General features: G+C 46.9%; 1 protein-coding gene across 1 annotated transcript in view; it reads left to right on the forward strand.

Moving 5' to 3' along the window:
• Positions 1-17,165, forward strand: part of SETD1B (SET domain containing 1B, histone lysine methyltransferase) — a 44,067-nt gene continuing 26,902 nt past the window's right edge. Inside the window, exons 1-6 of the mRNA XM_069031323.1 lie at positions 1-493; positions 841-995; positions 1,415-1,513; positions 2,005-2,275; positions 5,411-5,523; positions 8,207-9,382. Of these exons, the coding sequence (XP_068887424.1) occupies positions 421-493; positions 841-995; positions 1,415-1,513; positions 2,005-2,275; positions 5,411-5,523; positions 8,207-9,382 (1,887 nt within the window). The 5' untranslated portion in view covers positions 1-420. The remainder of the gene's footprint in view (positions 494-840; positions 996-1,414; positions 1,514-2,004; positions 2,276-5,410; positions 5,524-8,206; positions 9,383-17,165) is intronic.

Genomic DNA, 17,165 nt, shown 5'->3' on the forward strand with positions numbered 1-17,165 from the left:
TATAGGTCCATCTTGTTTAGAAACAGTTTGCGCTAAGGTAAATGCAGCGGGCAGATTCCACTCGCCCCCCCGCATGCCGTTAACCCCGCGGCGGGGAGGGAAAAAAAAGCCGCGCGTCCCGGCGGCGGCCCATGCGGCGGCACTCGGCGGCGGCGGGGCGGCGGCGGGCGGCCGCGGGCCGGGGGCTGCGCGGCGCGGCCGCCGTGAATGTGCAGGCGGCGGAGCGCGGTTAGGCGTTCGCGGCGCTCGCAGCGGTGTATTGTGGGATCCCGGCCGCCGCCAGCAGCGAGCACACACAATATGTGGTGGCTCGCGAAAACGGGAGGCAGGAGCCTGGCGGGCAGCCCGCGCCGGTAACCGGCCCCATGTGAGACGGGAGCTCGCCTTTCGCCGCCCGGAGACGATCGGCCGCCCAGCGCGATGTCTTTCCGAGAGACCAAGGCGGGGGAAAAAGCCAAGCACCCTGAAGATCATGGCAAAAAGCAGAGTTCAAGTGAGATTGGGTCTTTTTTTTCTTCTTCTTCTCTTTTTCTTTTTTTTTTTTTTTTCCTCCTCCTCTCCTCCTCCTCCCTCTCTGCCTCTTGTCTGGCTGGGGTGGAGGGGGGGACCCGGTTGGCAATTCCCCCATTTTGGGGCTCGCTTCGCGGTGGATTTCCTCCCTGCCTGGGTGTGTAGAGCGAGCGGCTCGTTAAAAAAAAAAAAAAAACACACCGAAACGAAGAGGTCTTTGTTGAATATTTTTTTTAACTTTATGGTTTTTCGTGTGGGTTTTTTTTCTTTTCCCCTTCCCCCTTTCTCTCTCGGCCCCCCCCCCCCCACCCCCCCCCGCCCCGCGTTCAGGTTGGATCAACGGAATGGAGAACAGCACGCAAGCCAGCACTTCTGTCGAGAAAAGAAATCACCATTGGAGAAGTTACAAGTTGATTATTGACCCGGCTCTGAAAAAAGGACAGCACAAACTCTACCGTTACGATGGGCAACATTTCAGCATGCCTGTGAGTGGGGGGCTCCCGGGTTTCCCCCATTGTGTCGTGTCTCCCCCTGCCAGCCTCCGTCTTACCGGCGTTTTGGGGGCTGGGGGTCCCTCCGGGTCGTGGTAATCCCCGCCGTAGCACATGTGTGTGGGAGGGGGGTCTGGGGGGACACGCACAGCCACCAAAGTTACAGCCACCTGACACTGTGTATTCAACTGTCAGAAGCCCAAACCTGCGGCTTTTTTCTGTGTTTCCAATCTCTGTGCATTTCCCAGCAGTATTGCAATTTGACACGTGTGTGTGTGCGCGCTTTCCCCTTCCCTTGAGACAGCCCGTGTTTCCTTGGGGTTTACTTTTTCTTTTATTTTTGTCTTAAATTTCAAGCCTTGTTGTTGCTGTTTCTGTGTTTTCTCTCCTCTTCCTCCTCCTCCTTCTCCCAGAACTCGGGAATCGCTCCTGTGGATTGTGTCAGGGATCCCAGAATAGGGCGAATATGGACCAAAACTAAGGAGTTGGAGTTGTCTGTCCCCAAATTCAAGGTACTGCCCTGACTTTTGGCTTTAGCTCTTTATGCTTGTTTATCTGGGAGTGAAGCCTGACTTCCAAATAGTTTAATGGACCGTTTAAATGATAGTTATATTCCTATTAACATTGTTATTTAGTAAACTGTTTAACAATAATCCTCTTCTATGAGGATAACAAGAAATCAATGCATCTGTCTAACGAGATCACTTGAAGGTTTTGGAGCTGGGGCTTCTCGGGTGGGGGGCAGCGAGGGGGGACTCTCCACTGACAGTACGGCTCAAAATGCATCTTTGTAGCCCAGAAAGGAGCCGGTTCCAATGAATGGCTGCAGCGGCAGAGCCTCTGCTCAGCTCTGAGGTTCATCCAGAGCCTCAGAGGCTTTTTTCCCCCCGAAGTTTGCAGGATGCTTTAACCCCCTCCCTTCCGTGCCATGCTTAGGCCCTCCCCCACACTCATTAACAATGCCAATTATTTTTATTGTTCCCCACCTTGTGCCCGTTTCCAGATTGATGAATTTTACGTGGGGCCAGTGCCTCCCAAGCAGGTCACCTTTGCCAAGCTGAACGACAACATCCGTGAAAACTTTTTGGCCGACATGTGCAAGAAATACGGTGAAGTGGAAGAGGTGGAGATTCTCTACAACCCCAAGAACAAGAAGCACCTGGGCATTGCCAAAGTCGTCTTTGCCACTGTCAAGGGTGCCCGGGAGGCTGTGCAGCACCTTCACAACACCTCTGTCATGGGCAACATCATCCACGTGGAGCTGGATACAAAAGGTGAGGGGGCACATTCGGGCCTCACGCGTTTGAGGTTTGCAGAGCCCCTTCCTGTCCCGCTCCCACCACAGAGGCTGTTGCAGAGGGCAGGGACCTGGTGATTAAAAATACGAAGGGAGCCGGCAGCGGGTCTGGTGTCTGGGGCCTGGGCGAGTCACGTGGAGCCAAATGTGTTGTCTGTTGCTAAGAGACAGCCCTGTAATTTGCAAAATGCTGCCATCCTGCCTGTCCCCTGCCTCTCCCCTGCCCGTCCCTGTCCCTGCTCGCTGCCCTCCCGTGTCCCCCATTTCCTTGCCCCAGGCTGGTCCCTCTCACCCACCTGCCAGGGCTGCTGGACCCGGTGGCACCTGCCTTTCGCAAACTTGGGATTTTTGGGCAAGTCCTGGTTGTTCCTGGGACCCAAATGTGTGGATTCCAGCGGCAGCAGCGGGGCTGGGTGCTGTCCTCTGCGTGCCTGGCATTTCATTGATACTTAGAGCGGACCGGGGGCTGGCACAGCAGAGTGCACACGCAGCACTTGTCAGTGTGTGCGAGTGTGTAAGTGTGAGACTGGCTCTTAAAGTGACAGCAGCTCCCTGTCCTGGAGGAGCCAGCTCCCAGCCCCACACTGAGCCCTCAGAAGCCCAACAAAGTTTCTGGAAGTGTGAAGGCATTGCGTTTGGTCTGTTCTCTCTCCTCCAAGCGTGCTAGTGAAAGGGCTTTGCTGAAATCTGCCCGAATTTTAGAAAATGTCTAAAACTGAGGAGGTGTGGATCAGTTGCTGATTGTATTTCTACGTTCCAAAGGCGGCATTTCTAGCTTAAAACTGACTTGCTGCACTGTTTATTGGGAAAAAGACATTGCTAATACCATTTTCTTAAAAATGCTGATGTTTTTGTTCTGTGTTAAAAGGTTTCAACAGTTTAGTGCACAACCAACACAGCAGTTGGTGTGCCACATGTGATAGAGTAGAACAGGATGTTTATTGACATTACTGACCACTGTTAGAAGAAAAATCACAGTAGTAGTATAATATTTTCTGTTGGGAGCTAGGCTTGGCCTTACATGTGTATACTTTGAAATTCTAGTATCAATAATTTTTACAGACGGGTTCCTTCCCTTGTTTTGAAATTTGAAGGTAAAAATCACGTTTAAGGACAAATTAACCACTTGCAGATTTAATAATATAACCTAAAGCTGTTTTGTAAGTGATGGATGTCTTAATGACAATCATTTTAAACAAGCTGATTATACTACCTTCCTCCTTGTTCTCCTCTGTTTATAAACTACGCTGCAAGTCTTGACCAGGCAGCTGTTCCAGAAAGTTTGTAGCACATCAGGGAAATGAGGGGGGGGTTATGCTTCTGTTTCCTGGGAGAAAATGCTGAAGTCAGTTTCAAATTGCATTGCTGTTTTGTTTGCCATCTTTATGCTCCCAATGTATTTTTTTTCACACAGTTGCTTCTCTTTCGTTCTAAAAGAGTAGGATTGTCAGTGTGCTATAATCTGTCAGAATCAAGTAAAAATGGTGATCCTAAAATAGCATTAGCAGGTTAGGACATACTTAAAATACGTATGTGTCATTTTCAGCATTTCTTTCTAGTATTCTGCTTTGCAAGGCAATGAAAGGTTGGTTAAAAACTTTGTTTTCACAGTGTAGCAAAATAAATATTAGGAGTGAAAGTGTCATTTTTATCTGTCTGGCGCGAGCATAGGCCTGGGAATCTCAAACTAATAAATCCAGTCTCCTCATCTGAGACAGGGTTGTTTAAAGAAACTCTTCTGGCTCCGTTTATCCATCTACAGACTGGACACAATTAGTAATTACCTGTCTTAGGGCAATAGCTAGGAATCATTTCACATTCATGAACCTCTTTGAAATTGTAACTTTTCCTGCATTCTGTTTGGGATCCAGGAAGGACTATGAAACTGTAACAATTACTTTATATTTTTTTAAGAGCAAGTGAAAATAAGCCTAACACTTCCATATCTGTGGCATTGCAGTGTCATGTGTGGGTGGTGTGTGTTAATATTTCAGGCTTATCTTCAAACTCTTGCAGTGAAGAGATCTATTTTGTCATGACTTCGGTTAAACTAAAACAGTTTACATAGTTGGGGATGTGGCTCAGGACTTTGTGAAATGAGATTTGATACCCAAATAACTCCATCTGCAGCGTTTGTTCAAGATAAATAAGTCTTTTTCAGGACAAAATTGTGCTGAGGGGTGCTTTGTTTTTGAATTGAGCAGGGTGATTCACAGGGAGTTTGGGGTTTGATCCTGCGGGGCTTTCTCATGAAAGTAGTCCTGGTTTTGGGGAGATATTACCTGAATTCATTTTCTGGGCTCAGGTGCTGGGTCTGTCCATTTTTCTATGTATTCTTTATCTTTCAGAGCAAAATTCAGACAGTTTCAGGGTCTGATTCTGTTGCCTTTGAAGCTGATGACAGATTTCTTACAGGCTGCAAAATAAGTAGGATTAAGTTTTTGTAGCAATGAAAAATTCAATAGTAAGAAAGTGGGTCTTTGTAGACTTTAGGAATGAAAAGGCTGAGGCTCAGTAACACTATATGGGACAGTTTGCTTCTCTGCCTTTATTCTTTGAAGGATGCCACTGAGTTCCCCTTAAACTAGGGGGGGGAAAAGGATTAATTGGTGTCTTTTTGGAAAGACAGCATTCAAGGATTTGTCCTCAGCGTTCCCATATATTGTGTTTGCATTAGTAACAGGCAGTTTCTATGAGCAAGGTGTGTGGGGAGAGCTTTCTGAAGTGGCTCTGGGTGTTGGCAGAGGCTTCTCCCTTGGGTGAGAGTTTCACTTCTCAAATCTGCAAGCTATTTGCTTGGCACTTTGGAGAGGAGGGAAACGGCTGCGCTCCAGAAAGCATGGTAGAGAGCAGAGCTGCCAAGGAGGCTGAGAGAGGAAAAAGGATTTAGAAACCTCCTTGTCTTGGCTGGAGAAGGGAGTGTCTGACTTCACTTGTCCAGCAGATTATTTAAAAATGATCCCTGCGAGCTCAGAAGTGATAAATGCTCCTCTCTTGTGTGGATGCAGTGGGCCGGGAGTGGTAGCAGGGTCATGTGAGTGTCAAGAATGTGTATTTTTACATAGACTGTGATATTTCAGTTTAATCAACTCTTGCATTGTGGTCTGTGCAGGTGAAACCCGCATGAGATTCTATGAACTGCTCGTTAGTGGTCTTTACACTCCTCAGACCCTCCCTGTAGGCACTGAACAGGACGTGTCCCCAACTGGGAACGAAGCTCTCCAGGTAGGTGTGCTTGGCTTTTTTTTTAAGAATAACTTTCTAGAAAATCCCAAACATTAACATAAGCATTTTAACATTTTTAATTTAGCTTCTTTTCTTTGTTTTGCTGTAGTTCCAGTGGATGTTACTAATTCACATTTAAATAGAACTTGCTCATAATTGTCATAGCAAATGTACTTCTGAATGTAGAGCATGTGGCTCATCTGTGCCTGCTTTGCACGGGAAGTGCTTTTTGTCTTTCTGAGTGAAAAATGCCTCCAGAACCGACAGAACGTGCCCTATTAACATTAGAAATTCCTGCAGTTAGGACTGGATCAGATCTGTCCCTGAGTTGAGATTATTCCCTTGAAGTCAGGGGAATGATTTACAGTGGTACATTTGGCCTGGCGTCTGCGGTGTGTAATCCTCAGCGCGCACGGACTTCAGCCTTGCTTAAAGGCTAAGAGGTGGAAGGTGTCTGAGCTTCAATAGTGGCATCAATTTTCCAGAATCTTAATTAGTTGCTGGAATCAGCTTTTCATAAAAGCACTGGACAGAATTCCTGCGGGCTTCCAGGGGTCCCTCGATATTTAGGACACAATTCTCTATGTGGCTTTGCACAGTCACCTGCTTCCCTGTGAATCCCACTGGGATGAGAGGGCCGGGGGAAGGGAAGCCTGTTTGTGTGAAGTCATCAGCCTCTTTGGCTTGTCTAAATGTACTTTGGCTCCTCATTGTGACTTAAGAACTCATTTTAAGACATCAAATTTGAAAGAGATTTGGCAGAGATTTTTTTTTTTCCCTCCTCTCTGCTTCTCTGTACTCCTACAACTTCTTAAAATGCCATGATTTCATTAATTCTCTGATCAGGTGTTCTCAGGACAGGTAATAGCTGTACATTGAACATGAAAATCCCATTGATCTGAAAAAAAGTAAATATCTCCTCCCACAAAGCACCCCAACAGCACCAAGGCAAAACCCCAGTATCCTTTTAACAAAATCATAAAGAGGTTGGTTCTTCCTGACCTCCCAGCAAGGTGCTTTTAAAGGCAGAAGGGAGGCAAGTAATGATTTTGCTGGGAGCCCTGCTATGAGTAGACCCTGACTGCTCATTTCTGCTGCTTCCACATCTCAAATAAAAATGGGCAGATTTGTTCTTAGTCTTTTTTCAGGGTTAACAGCAAAACACTTAATTGATGGTATCGCCCAAAGCAGTCCCTGCTGTAATTATCCTTAAGATTCTTTCTCTAGATGTTGTGTTCATATGTGTTATTTATTGTCCTGAATTGAATTTTTTCCCAATTACCACCAGAATTATTGCCTTATGAGTAACTTTTAACTGTTTGCATCATGGTTTTGACACTACAATCTGCCAACAAACTTGTTTGCTGTTGTAGTTTAGTAAACTACTCCTGGCATTTGCTCCTCCCCTCATGCAGAGCAGCAAAGACCTTACAGTTCTGCAATCCCTGCTGCCAGGCCATACACAAACCCCACTGAAAAACAGTCCACAGCACATCTACACTAAAGGTGCAGAGGTGTGGATGTTGTTAAGAACCAGCCACATGCTTCCTGCTCCTTTCTGTGGGTTTTAGAACAGTTGAGGAAGAAACTTTACTGATGCCTCTGTGGTCATGGTGTCCAGGGGGTCAAACTGAGAGCAAGTCCATGCTACTGAGTGGGTAAGATGTGTGAACACAGCAGGTAGGTGAGAGTTCAGCTTGAGTTTGATGGTGCTGGTGTGTTCCAAGTAGGTAATTTTACAGGTCTCTGTCTACCTGTGCTTGAGAGAGGAGCAGCCAGTCTGTGGTCTCACCAGTTGACTATCCTGGTGTGCTCTTGAGGAGCTGGAGCTCAGTCCATCCTCTGTTGCTACTAGGAGGATTCTCACTGAGCTCCTGCTTTGCATTATGGAAAATTGATTCTGGAGCTGATGATTAGTATGGCACTGTTATGACTCAGCAAAGTCATAACTGGAGCAGGGCTGCTCCTAGAAACCCCCTGAACGTGCCTGTGAAGTGAGTTGCAGAGCAATTACTTGGCTATTCTGTAGTTTTGCAGGGTTTCAGTTTCAAAAGCCACAATCAGTAGCTCTCTGAGCATTTGTCTTTGTGAAAAGCTTTAAAATGGTCTTTCTGGTGGTTGAGAACTTTTTGTACTTTTTATTTGTGTAGCCTTCTCCCTTGTTACAGATGAGTGGTAGGGAGGGTGTTGGGTCACCTCTGCTGCATGAGTTTGGCTGCAGGCTGGCAGTTCACTCATTTGTATGTTTTGATTTGTTCACAAAAAAGAAAAATTGACAATTTCACATCTCAAGGCTTTTCTTATTTTCCTCCCTGTTTGCAGTTTAGACAAGCATTACATAGTTGCTAGAAACTGGAACTGTTTCAGCTAAAAGTGGTGTGCAAGTCTCCTGTTCACCTGATGCTCTTGGGGGGTAGCTTAGAAAGAAAACTTGTATCTGCTTTCTTCTTCCTCCTCTTGCCGACAAGTTCCTCTTTGCCTGACTTTTTCTTTTAAATCAAAGGGGACTGTTAATAATGGATAATGGTTTATGTTTTCAGGGATGCTGTAACCTATTTATTTTTTTGCCATGGAAATCAGCACGAACTCTTGGGTACTCAACTCCTCTGAAAACCAAACAGATTAGACAAATATCTTTATAAAAGTGTGTGTTTAGGTGCTTTTCTCTCTTCTGTCATTACAGTTGACGGATTCCCTGAAGCGCATGAAGGACAGTTCCCTTTCTTCCGCGGGATCCTCTGTTACCCCAAACAGCAGCACGCCCTTTTCCCATGACACAGCCTATTCCAGCTGTCGGCAAGACACCCCAAACTCCTACAGCCAATTCACCCCGCAGTCCCAAGGAACACCCCACACCCCACGCTTGGGGACGCCGTTCTCCCAGGATTCCACCTATTCCAGCCGTCAGACAACGCCTGTGTACCATTTTGGGCAGGACAGTGGGTACAAACCCCGGAGGCACGAGACGAAATTTACGGATGCGTACAACCGTCGCCCGGGACACCACTACGTGCACAACTCGGCGGGGGTGTTCCGAGGCACGGAGCATCAGTTTAGTACATTCAAATCCCATCAGCAGGAGCCAGTTCAGTTCTCTCACACTCCTCCCCTGAGCCACTCTAGTTCTTCGAGCTATAAATCTGCCTTCTCTCCCTATCAAGCACCAGCTGTATTTCCCCAATCTGATGAGCAGTCGTTTCCCCAAACTTCCAGGGAGACAGAGTACCGGAGACCTGCTCCACCTCCCACCGAGATGGTTGTGGAAAGCAGTGCTGCCCCAAGCATCGATTTTGTCCCAGTGAAAGAGAAGCCGGAGGAGCCTCCTCCCTTGCCCGACTCGAACTCTGTTCCTGAACCGAGCACAGCATCCTTCTCTCAGACTCCAGAGAGGAGTGAGACCCCTGGCACCCCCACCATGGAGTCTGAAATGCAACATAACAGTTTAGACTCAAGGATTGAGATGCTCTTAAAAGAGCAGAGAACAAAGTTACCCTTTCTTAATGAGCATGACTCGGATAATGAGGTCCGAATGGAAGGTAGCCCTATTTCCTCCTCTTCTTCCCAGCTCTCCCCCATCCCAACATATGGTTCGAACTCTCAGCCCGGTTTCAGGGGTCAGACGCCTTCCTCGCGCCCTTCCAGCACAGGCTTGGAGGACATCAGCCCCACACCGTTACCTGACTCTGATGATGATGAGCCCGTCCCTGGGACAGCTTCTCTGAGTCAGAATTCCCGGGGAACATCGGAGGCCAGCATGACTCCCATTGATCAGCTGAGCAGGACCTCCAAAACTGAGACCTTGGAGGCTAAAGAAATGGTGCCTGGTGATCAGACTCCAACATCAGAAAAAATGGACGAGGTAAGTGAGCTGGAACTGAGTTATGAAGCTTTGCACGTGTCCCCAGAGCTGGACAAGGTGGGGAATTGCACTTGTCTTTGTGTCGTCAGAGCTTGGGGTTTCTAGTGGCTTTTCCTTTTACTCAAGCCAGCTGGATATGAGTTAGATGTGACACAAAGTAATGGTCTTAATCAATTTGCTGTCTCCAGCTTTCCTTATTTATAATATCAGCCTGCTGCAATTTATAGCTTCAGGAGAGCTCAAGGACTGCAGAAGCCACCAAAGTTTGGCCAGTATTTTGGCTGTGTGAACGTCCTGAGTGTTGACAAGCACTTAAGCCACTAGAGGAGTTAATGGAGCACTTTCTGCCATTGCTGTGGTCCCTGAGCAGGGGTGTGTATGCAAGCACACACTTTGCTTAACGGGGCTTTCATGTTGCACTGAAGTATTGAGTGTATGGGGTGTTTGAAAGCTCTCCAGCTATTCCTGCCGTCTGGTTCCAACAGGAGACAGTTGCTGGGTTTTAATACTCACTTTGCTGGGGAGGGAGGGAGTATTTGAAAGGGGGAGGCAGTTGACTTGTGGGGGATGTGCTCCACTGAGTCTTCCAATAATAGAGCGGAGCTTGTTGCCTCTGCCGGGGCATTTGTGGCTGAAGGGGGAGAGAGAGCTGAACAGTGTGGAGTGGTGCCAGCAGACAAGAATTATGTTGCATGGCATGTCTGTTTGGGAGGTCTGTTGCAACAAATGTGAATATCACTGCAGTGGACTTGTTGGTCCTATTGTACTGTGTCAAGGAACAGTCAAAATACAGATCTTTGCAAATGCCAGACCTTTCTCCTCAATGTTTAGAATGGTCATGCTAGCAGGTGAAACTGCTGTCCCTGGTGTGCAAGAATGCTGCAGTTAAGAGGGCTGGTCTTGTATAAATGTCCCGCGTGTGGTAGATCAATTTAATTTACTCATTAAAGTTTACTGGGGTTAAGCTGGCAGTATGGATTTCTCTCCAGTGGTTTGCAGCTGTGAGGTTTTCACCAGAGAAGTGGCTGCATTTTGGGAGAGGAGGAGCTGCTCCCATAGCCATGGGCTTTGCCTGGTGCTTCACTGGAGGGAAAGCTCTGCAGCAGTAACAGCAGTGCAGGTCTGGGTGCTAAATAGTGAAAACAATGTGACTGTGCTGGATATTTTGTTTTTTCTGCATGCCTTTCCAAACCTGCTTGTCCTTGCAGTTGCCAGTTTAGCTTTTGAAACAATTCAGCTGCTTGAGTATCTCATTCATCATCCCGGCTGGCCCAGGCCCCCCTCTTGGGAGGCAAGTCCCTGGCTGGTGGGGCCTGATGATGTGTTAATTAGGAATGGAGTTTTGATTCCTTGAGCTCCGGTCTGGCAGGCTTAAGAGAGGATACTCTTAGTTTGCCTAAAAGCCAGCGAGGAAGACATCCCTCATCTCCTTGCCTTTCTGGGTTTGTGTCTGCTGTCCTTGCTCTCGTGCAAGTGGGTTGCAGCCAATTATGAGTGTGTTTAGGAAGATGGGTAGGTGCCAGCATGGTTTGTGGGGTCAGGCACTTCCGTAGCTGATGCTGGGGTTGGGGGATTGGCTGGGATGTGATACAGGGCAGCAGTGTGCTGACGTTTAAGCCCATGTTAAGTCTTTGTTTCTCCTTAATGAGATGCTGGTATCAGAAGTTCACATCGATGGTTCTATGATACAGAATGATGTAAGTGCCTCAATCCTCTGCAGAAGTCCGAAGGTTGATAGCAGGGTCTCCATGCAGGTCATTGCTGCCTTATTCGTCTCCTCCCCCCCAAAAAGTTGATGTTTGTTGTTGGAGCTGTTTATTCAAACTTCCTCTTGGTTACAAATCACACTAAGCTATTCTGACATGTTTGAAAAGTTGCCTGCGCCTTTCATTGCTCCTTGTGATGCATAAAAATGATCTCCATGTGTTTTTGGTTCCTTTCCCCACCCTTCTCCCCACATAGTTTTTTGCTTTAGAAAAAGGCTCTTCTGGCTTCCCTCTCTTTTGCTGAAGGAGCAGAGCTGAACAGTGACTTAACTTAGGCTGAAATTTGAGCTGTAGCTTTCCAGCTGAGTTAGAGAGGGGCATTGAGTCTGTGTAAGGGCTGGAAAGCTGAACCTCCGGCTTCAGCCTATTGTGATACCACTATTCAACTCCAGTCCTTCAGAGAATCCTCCGGCAAAACAGAGGGAAGGCAGACACGAATATTTCTAGTGACTGTGTGGCTTGGTGAGCAGAGCAGGAGTGATGTCTTAGCATAGGGAAGGCTCATTAAATATCATAAGGAAGCAATAAAGTGCAGAGAGTTTGAACTTACTGACTTAATACTTGTCTCTTCAAGGGTCAGAGCAGCCCCAGGCCAGCTCTCTTTGGGTAGGTGCTCTAGCTGGGAAAATCTCAGGATTCATGAGGATGCCAGCAAAGCCACAGGGAAGTTTTTCCTGAGGTGATCAGTGCTTTTGAAGGACCTCCTGTTTCCCATCAAAACAAGCACGGTTTTTGTCAATGATTGCTGATACAGTAACATCGGTTCTATAGGTGAAGTGCTGTCAAATCATCAGGCAGATTAACCCACCCAGACTTGCTATAAGTAAAGGAGGTACAGCCAAGCTCAGCAAATGCTCTGATTTATCATGCAAGAACCTGGAGTTTGATTTCAAGATCCGGTATGATGCTCCTAAGCCAGAGTTTGGTGGGGATTTGGGGTGTGGGAGAGGAAGGGCTCGGCATCTGTCTGCAACACCTAACCTTGCTAATCTTGGAGCAGTGATTAAGGTTTGCAGAGAAAGTCCAGCTAAGCTTAGCCAAGGGAGCAGGCTGAGAGGTGGAACAGTGGGATGTGGGCAGTACGAGGTAAGGGGAGGAAAAGGATCCTTTCCAAACAGCACAACCTGCCAGACAGGAAGGCAGGGCAGAGAGGGCTTTTTCAAGAAACTAGGAGATGGCAAAGAAAAAAGGAAAGAAAAAAAGCTGAGCTGCATTGTTATATGAAGGAAATTTTTGAGGGAGCAATGTACAAACTTTCCTTCCTATGTGCTTGAGAAGATAAAAAGGAAAGAATTGTAATAATTTTTTTTTTCACAGGATCTTTGCTGTTTCGGAAGTGCAAAGGTTAAGTATGTACAGTTTGACGTTTTGACATCCCATCTGAGCCAGGTCTTGTTTTGGCTTGGCTTGTGACGGGAAGAGGCCCTGCCTTTGTGCTGGGGAGGGTGACAGGATTGCAAGGAGTCACTTCGTTGTATATTGATGATGCCTTTCATGTTTCAGCTTATGAATGTATCAGTTTGTATGCATAGCCAGTGTGTAATAGGAAGACTGTATAGTTGACAATGGTGTTTTTCCGGATTTATAAGTACAAAAGCACTTTTTAATTGAGGGATCAGCAATCTCCTGTTCTCCTGGTAGTTTGGCTAAGCACTGACTTCTTGAGATGGGAGGGGTGCCTTAAAAACACCAAAGATCATCATAAAGATCCTGAAGCATGAATGAGGCGAGCGCAGTTCTGCTGCTTGCTGGGAATTTTAGCAAATGGTTTGGGGAGTGGACTGGAAGTTACACAGTGCCCAGCAGCCCTAGAGACCCTGAAAGCCACTGCTGTCACCAGCTGTCTCACCCGGCTGTTGTGCGTGCTTTTAATGCCATGCTGGTTGCTGAGATGCCTCTTGCAGGACAGCATCAGCATCCCTGGGACAAGCTGTGTGGATGCAGTGGGTGCTCTTGCAGCTACCCAGGGAGAATTTCCCAGCTGTGCTTACACACAGACGAGGTGGGTCAGGCTCAGCCCTGCAACAAGCTCTGCTGAAGTCCCTGAGGTTACATCTGGGCTGAATTTGCCCTTCGTGTTGAAGCATCTTTGGGTTCTTGTGTGGTCGCAGCCAGAACTGGAAGAAATTTTTGTTGAAGTGTCATATTGCCCCTCTGGAGCCTTAGCAGGATGTGATGACATTCCCCTCAAGACACTGCCTCGTGTCTTGTGTGGCTCCATGCTGCTGCATCCCCATCCAGACTGGGCATTGTTTCAGTAACTGGTAAATGACTCCTGCAGAGTCAAATTCAGCCTTTAGATGTTCAAACTCTTGTGAGACAAAGCAGAGCCCAGGTGTTGTCCAGGCAATGAGAGGAGCTGTTGAAGGTTTTGGTGCTAGCAGTACCTGCAGTGGTTGCCCCAGGGGCAGTTGATGTCCCTTGGAGCTGAGCTGAGCAAGTCCATCTGTGCATGCAGGAGGATGTTCTTCTCCTGTACCCTGCTCCCACCCATGGACTGTGTGGGTTGGAGGCGGCCCCTGGGACACTGGTGATGAGTTACATGGAGCCTCCTAAAGATGAACCCAATCTCACTCTACTGAGGGATGTTTCTGGGCTGAAGAGCTCAGAAGTGATTTATTCAAGGTAAATGCACATAAGGTTGAGAAAGTAGATCCTTAAGAGCCAGGAAATTTGATACCTTCGTTTCCACAGTAACTGTGCATGAGTCCCTGTGCCCATAAGTAGCTGTTATGTATATATAATGTATATGGATACACCTGGGATCCAGTTTACAGCTGGAGTGGGATTCATCATTTCTGGAGGGAGATGGGGAGAGTAAATGGGGGAAATGGTTGCTCTGAATGTAGTCTTTTAATTGAAGAAGAGAGAAAAACCTAAGAGCTGTGATTTATGCCCAGTCTCATAAACACTTTTTCAAATTTTCCTGCCTCCTGAGCTCTTGCAAATGTGATCATGCCTGACAGAACCGGTTCCTAATGGAAACTCAAAAAATAGGTATCATGTTATGACCATGAATTTCCAGAAATGCAGCCAGCCAATGCCCAGGCAGCAGAGATTTGGATGGCTGCTGTGGTTTTACATGTGAATTACACCAGCCATGCTAAACCTGTGAAATTAAAATGAGAGTGAACTGCTTAAGCTGTGGGTTCAGTTCTGCCCTTCCTGACCCATGCACAGCAGCAGCGAGAAGCCACAGGGACTTCAGGGGATCTTGTGGACTTTAAGCTTGTTCAGAAAAGAGAGGCAGCACACAAATCCCTCAAAAGGTGATTTAAATGTGACTCTACACTGGACCCTTTGAGAGCTCAGGGATCTGTTCAGCCTCTGAGTCCTGAGGAGGGAGCAGGCTGGGGCAGGACTGCAGCCCTGCATCCTCCCAGGGATGCTGAGGATCAGTTCCTAAATAACCTGACCAAGGCAAGGATGTCCAGGCTCCCAGAGCAGTGGAGGTGCAGGTTGTTATCTTACCTTTTTTTTTTTTCAGAACTGATGCTGGAAGACCACAGGCAGGGACTGCTTCCTTGTACACTGATTCATTTACCACATGACAACCTGCTGCTCCTACAAAAATTTATATGAAGCAGAGGAGTCTGTTCGTTTTTGCTAAGTTGTATTTCACTTTTTGTATTTGGCTCTCATTTGATTCTTGGAGTGCTTGCAGAGTGGTTAGCAGAGCAGAGGGCTTGACCAGACAAATGTTCAATAGGAAGCAGCAAGAGGTAACAAGCCCAGTGTTGGTTTTTACAGTCACATTTTTAGAGCAGGATTGCATAGGATTCACCTGGCGTTCCTGATGATACACCCCTCATATGTGTATGCTTGTGGGGGGAAGGAAACCTGAATGGAAAAATATTTGACTGTTTGTGGTTTGGTTTTTTTGGATACCAAACAACTCCAGTAGAGTGAGAGAACATGTCTCTGGTTGATAACAGAGCTGGAAATGGTGAAATGCTCTGGAGTGTAACTGAAAAATAGAAAGCAGGCTGTGGTTGGGAGGCTGAGTGGTTCTTTTGCTCTCACACCAGGCCAAGGCTTTGAGGCTTTTGCATTTTGCATACCTGATAGAATTGACATTGCCATTCCTTTTTATAAATCACTGTTGCTGACAATACTCTCACCACTAGCTCAGTTTGTTCTGTTTCTCCACCAGTGACTTTCTGTAAATTTTCAGTTCCTGGTGGACTGGCTGTGTATATTGAACTGCTTGTTAATAGGTAGAGCATTGCTTATTTTGTGTTTGTGTAATCTGCAGATGCTCCCACACTGTGAAGTTAGATCCAAATTACAGCGTTTAACCGTAGCACATAACTTATGGTGGAATAACATCTGCAAATCTGAGCTCTGCAGACCATCCACAGTTAGACAGCCTTTGGCATCTTCCTTTTGCTGCTTGCAGAGTTCTTCCTATTCTTTACAACACTGAGGATTTAGCAGTGACGATATTGAATGTTCAGATGTCATAAATGCAGGCTGTGAAGCCTCACACTGAAGTGACACATTTTCCTCACAGTTTCTCCAACCCATTATCATTCCAGTTGCGTTTCGCATCTGATGGCTGTGAAAAGTGACCAAGGGAATGCAGACAAGTTACTGGATGGCGGCGTGTGTTGCAACATGCAGTGACACTGAGAAAACGTGCCAGTGTGTTAGGTAATCAGTAGAAATATTGAGAAAATAATTGCTGTTAACATATTGTGCTGGCAGCCGCCAGAACAGCACTAATTTCTGGGTCTGGTTATGAAGATGCCGGAGCAGCGGCTGTGTTCTATATGTGTCTGTGTCTGACACAGAGCACTGAGCAGACGAGCTCTTATTCAAATTTCTGCTGGCTGGTGCCTTTCCTGGAGTCCTCTAAATAGATACAGTTCATCAGTTGAATGTTTTTTCCATGTTGCATTAATTTTGAGGCCCGTGACTTTGCCACCCCCCTTCTGTTAATTTTAATTTTCAGTTTGGGGTACTTGTTTGTACCTAGTGAAGACAGGGCAGAACTCAAAATGAAACTTGTGAGATTGTTAACTCTGTGTATCATGTACCTGCCCACAAGGGCTCCTTTGACCCAGACTTGTTACTGCTGTCTCAGGATTTATTATGAAAGTGCAGTGCTTGCTTTTGGAAATGCTCATTCATCATGACAAAAAGATTGCTCAAATTTTGTGCTCCTAAAAGCAAAATATTTTAAAAAACAAAGAAGAAAGAAAATGGTAAAGGAAAAAAAAAAGAAGTTTAAAATGTTGGAGTTTTTTTTGCATAGTGCTGAAATAAAGTCAGTGTCTGCATTCACACATCTCCAGCAGTGCAGACAGGACTCATGAGGTGGAAATAGCAAGGCAGCAAATTGGAGTTTCTCATTTCTCTCCAGGCTGGAATAGGTGGAATAGGTTTGCTCCTCTGGCTGCTGCAAGAGTGTTGCTCTAGAAGCAGTTTGAGTAGAGGAAGTTGTTGGTGGCTTGGGCTCCAGCAATGGCTCTGTGCACGGAGGGCACCGCGAGCCTGCGCGGCACAGCCTGTGCCGGAACCAAAACCGCCCAGGCACGGAGCTGGCAGCAGTGCCTGTGCTTGGGAGGCTTGCCTGCAAAAGGGTCAGACAGCTGGAGCTCAACTTCCAGTTTTGCCTCAACTTTGGCACTTCCTGTTGGTGTTTGGAATTGCTGACTGCTCTGAATGCTGTGTTTGGACTGTGTATTTATGTGGAGTTGATAGCAGTGTGCTAAGTGCAATTATCACACACCTTTGACCAGCTCACCTGCGTTTTGCCCAATCTCTCTCTCTGTATCAGGCAGTAAGTCAGGGAGATAGTTAGGGAAAAGGCTCTGAGAATGGTGAGGAGGGGAAGAAGAGCAGAAACAAAGATGGTCTCGCTAGGGTCCAGTCTTTCCTGTCTTTCCTCCTTGCCTGCAGCTTCAAGCATTCAAGGTGGGATGTCCTCAGGCTCACCACTTCCCAGAGTCCCTGTGCCGCTGGGTGTGGTGGCACGGAGCCTTAGGAAGAAGAGGGCTGATGGTGCAGGTTGG

This window comes from Aphelocoma coerulescens, chromosome 15, assembly GCF_041296385.1.
Source record: "Aphelocoma coerulescens isolate FSJ_1873_10779 chromosome 15, UR_Acoe_1.0, whole genome shotgun sequence".
Lineage (NCBI taxonomy): Eukaryota > Metazoa > Chordata > Aves > Passeriformes > Corvidae > Aphelocoma > Aphelocoma coerulescens.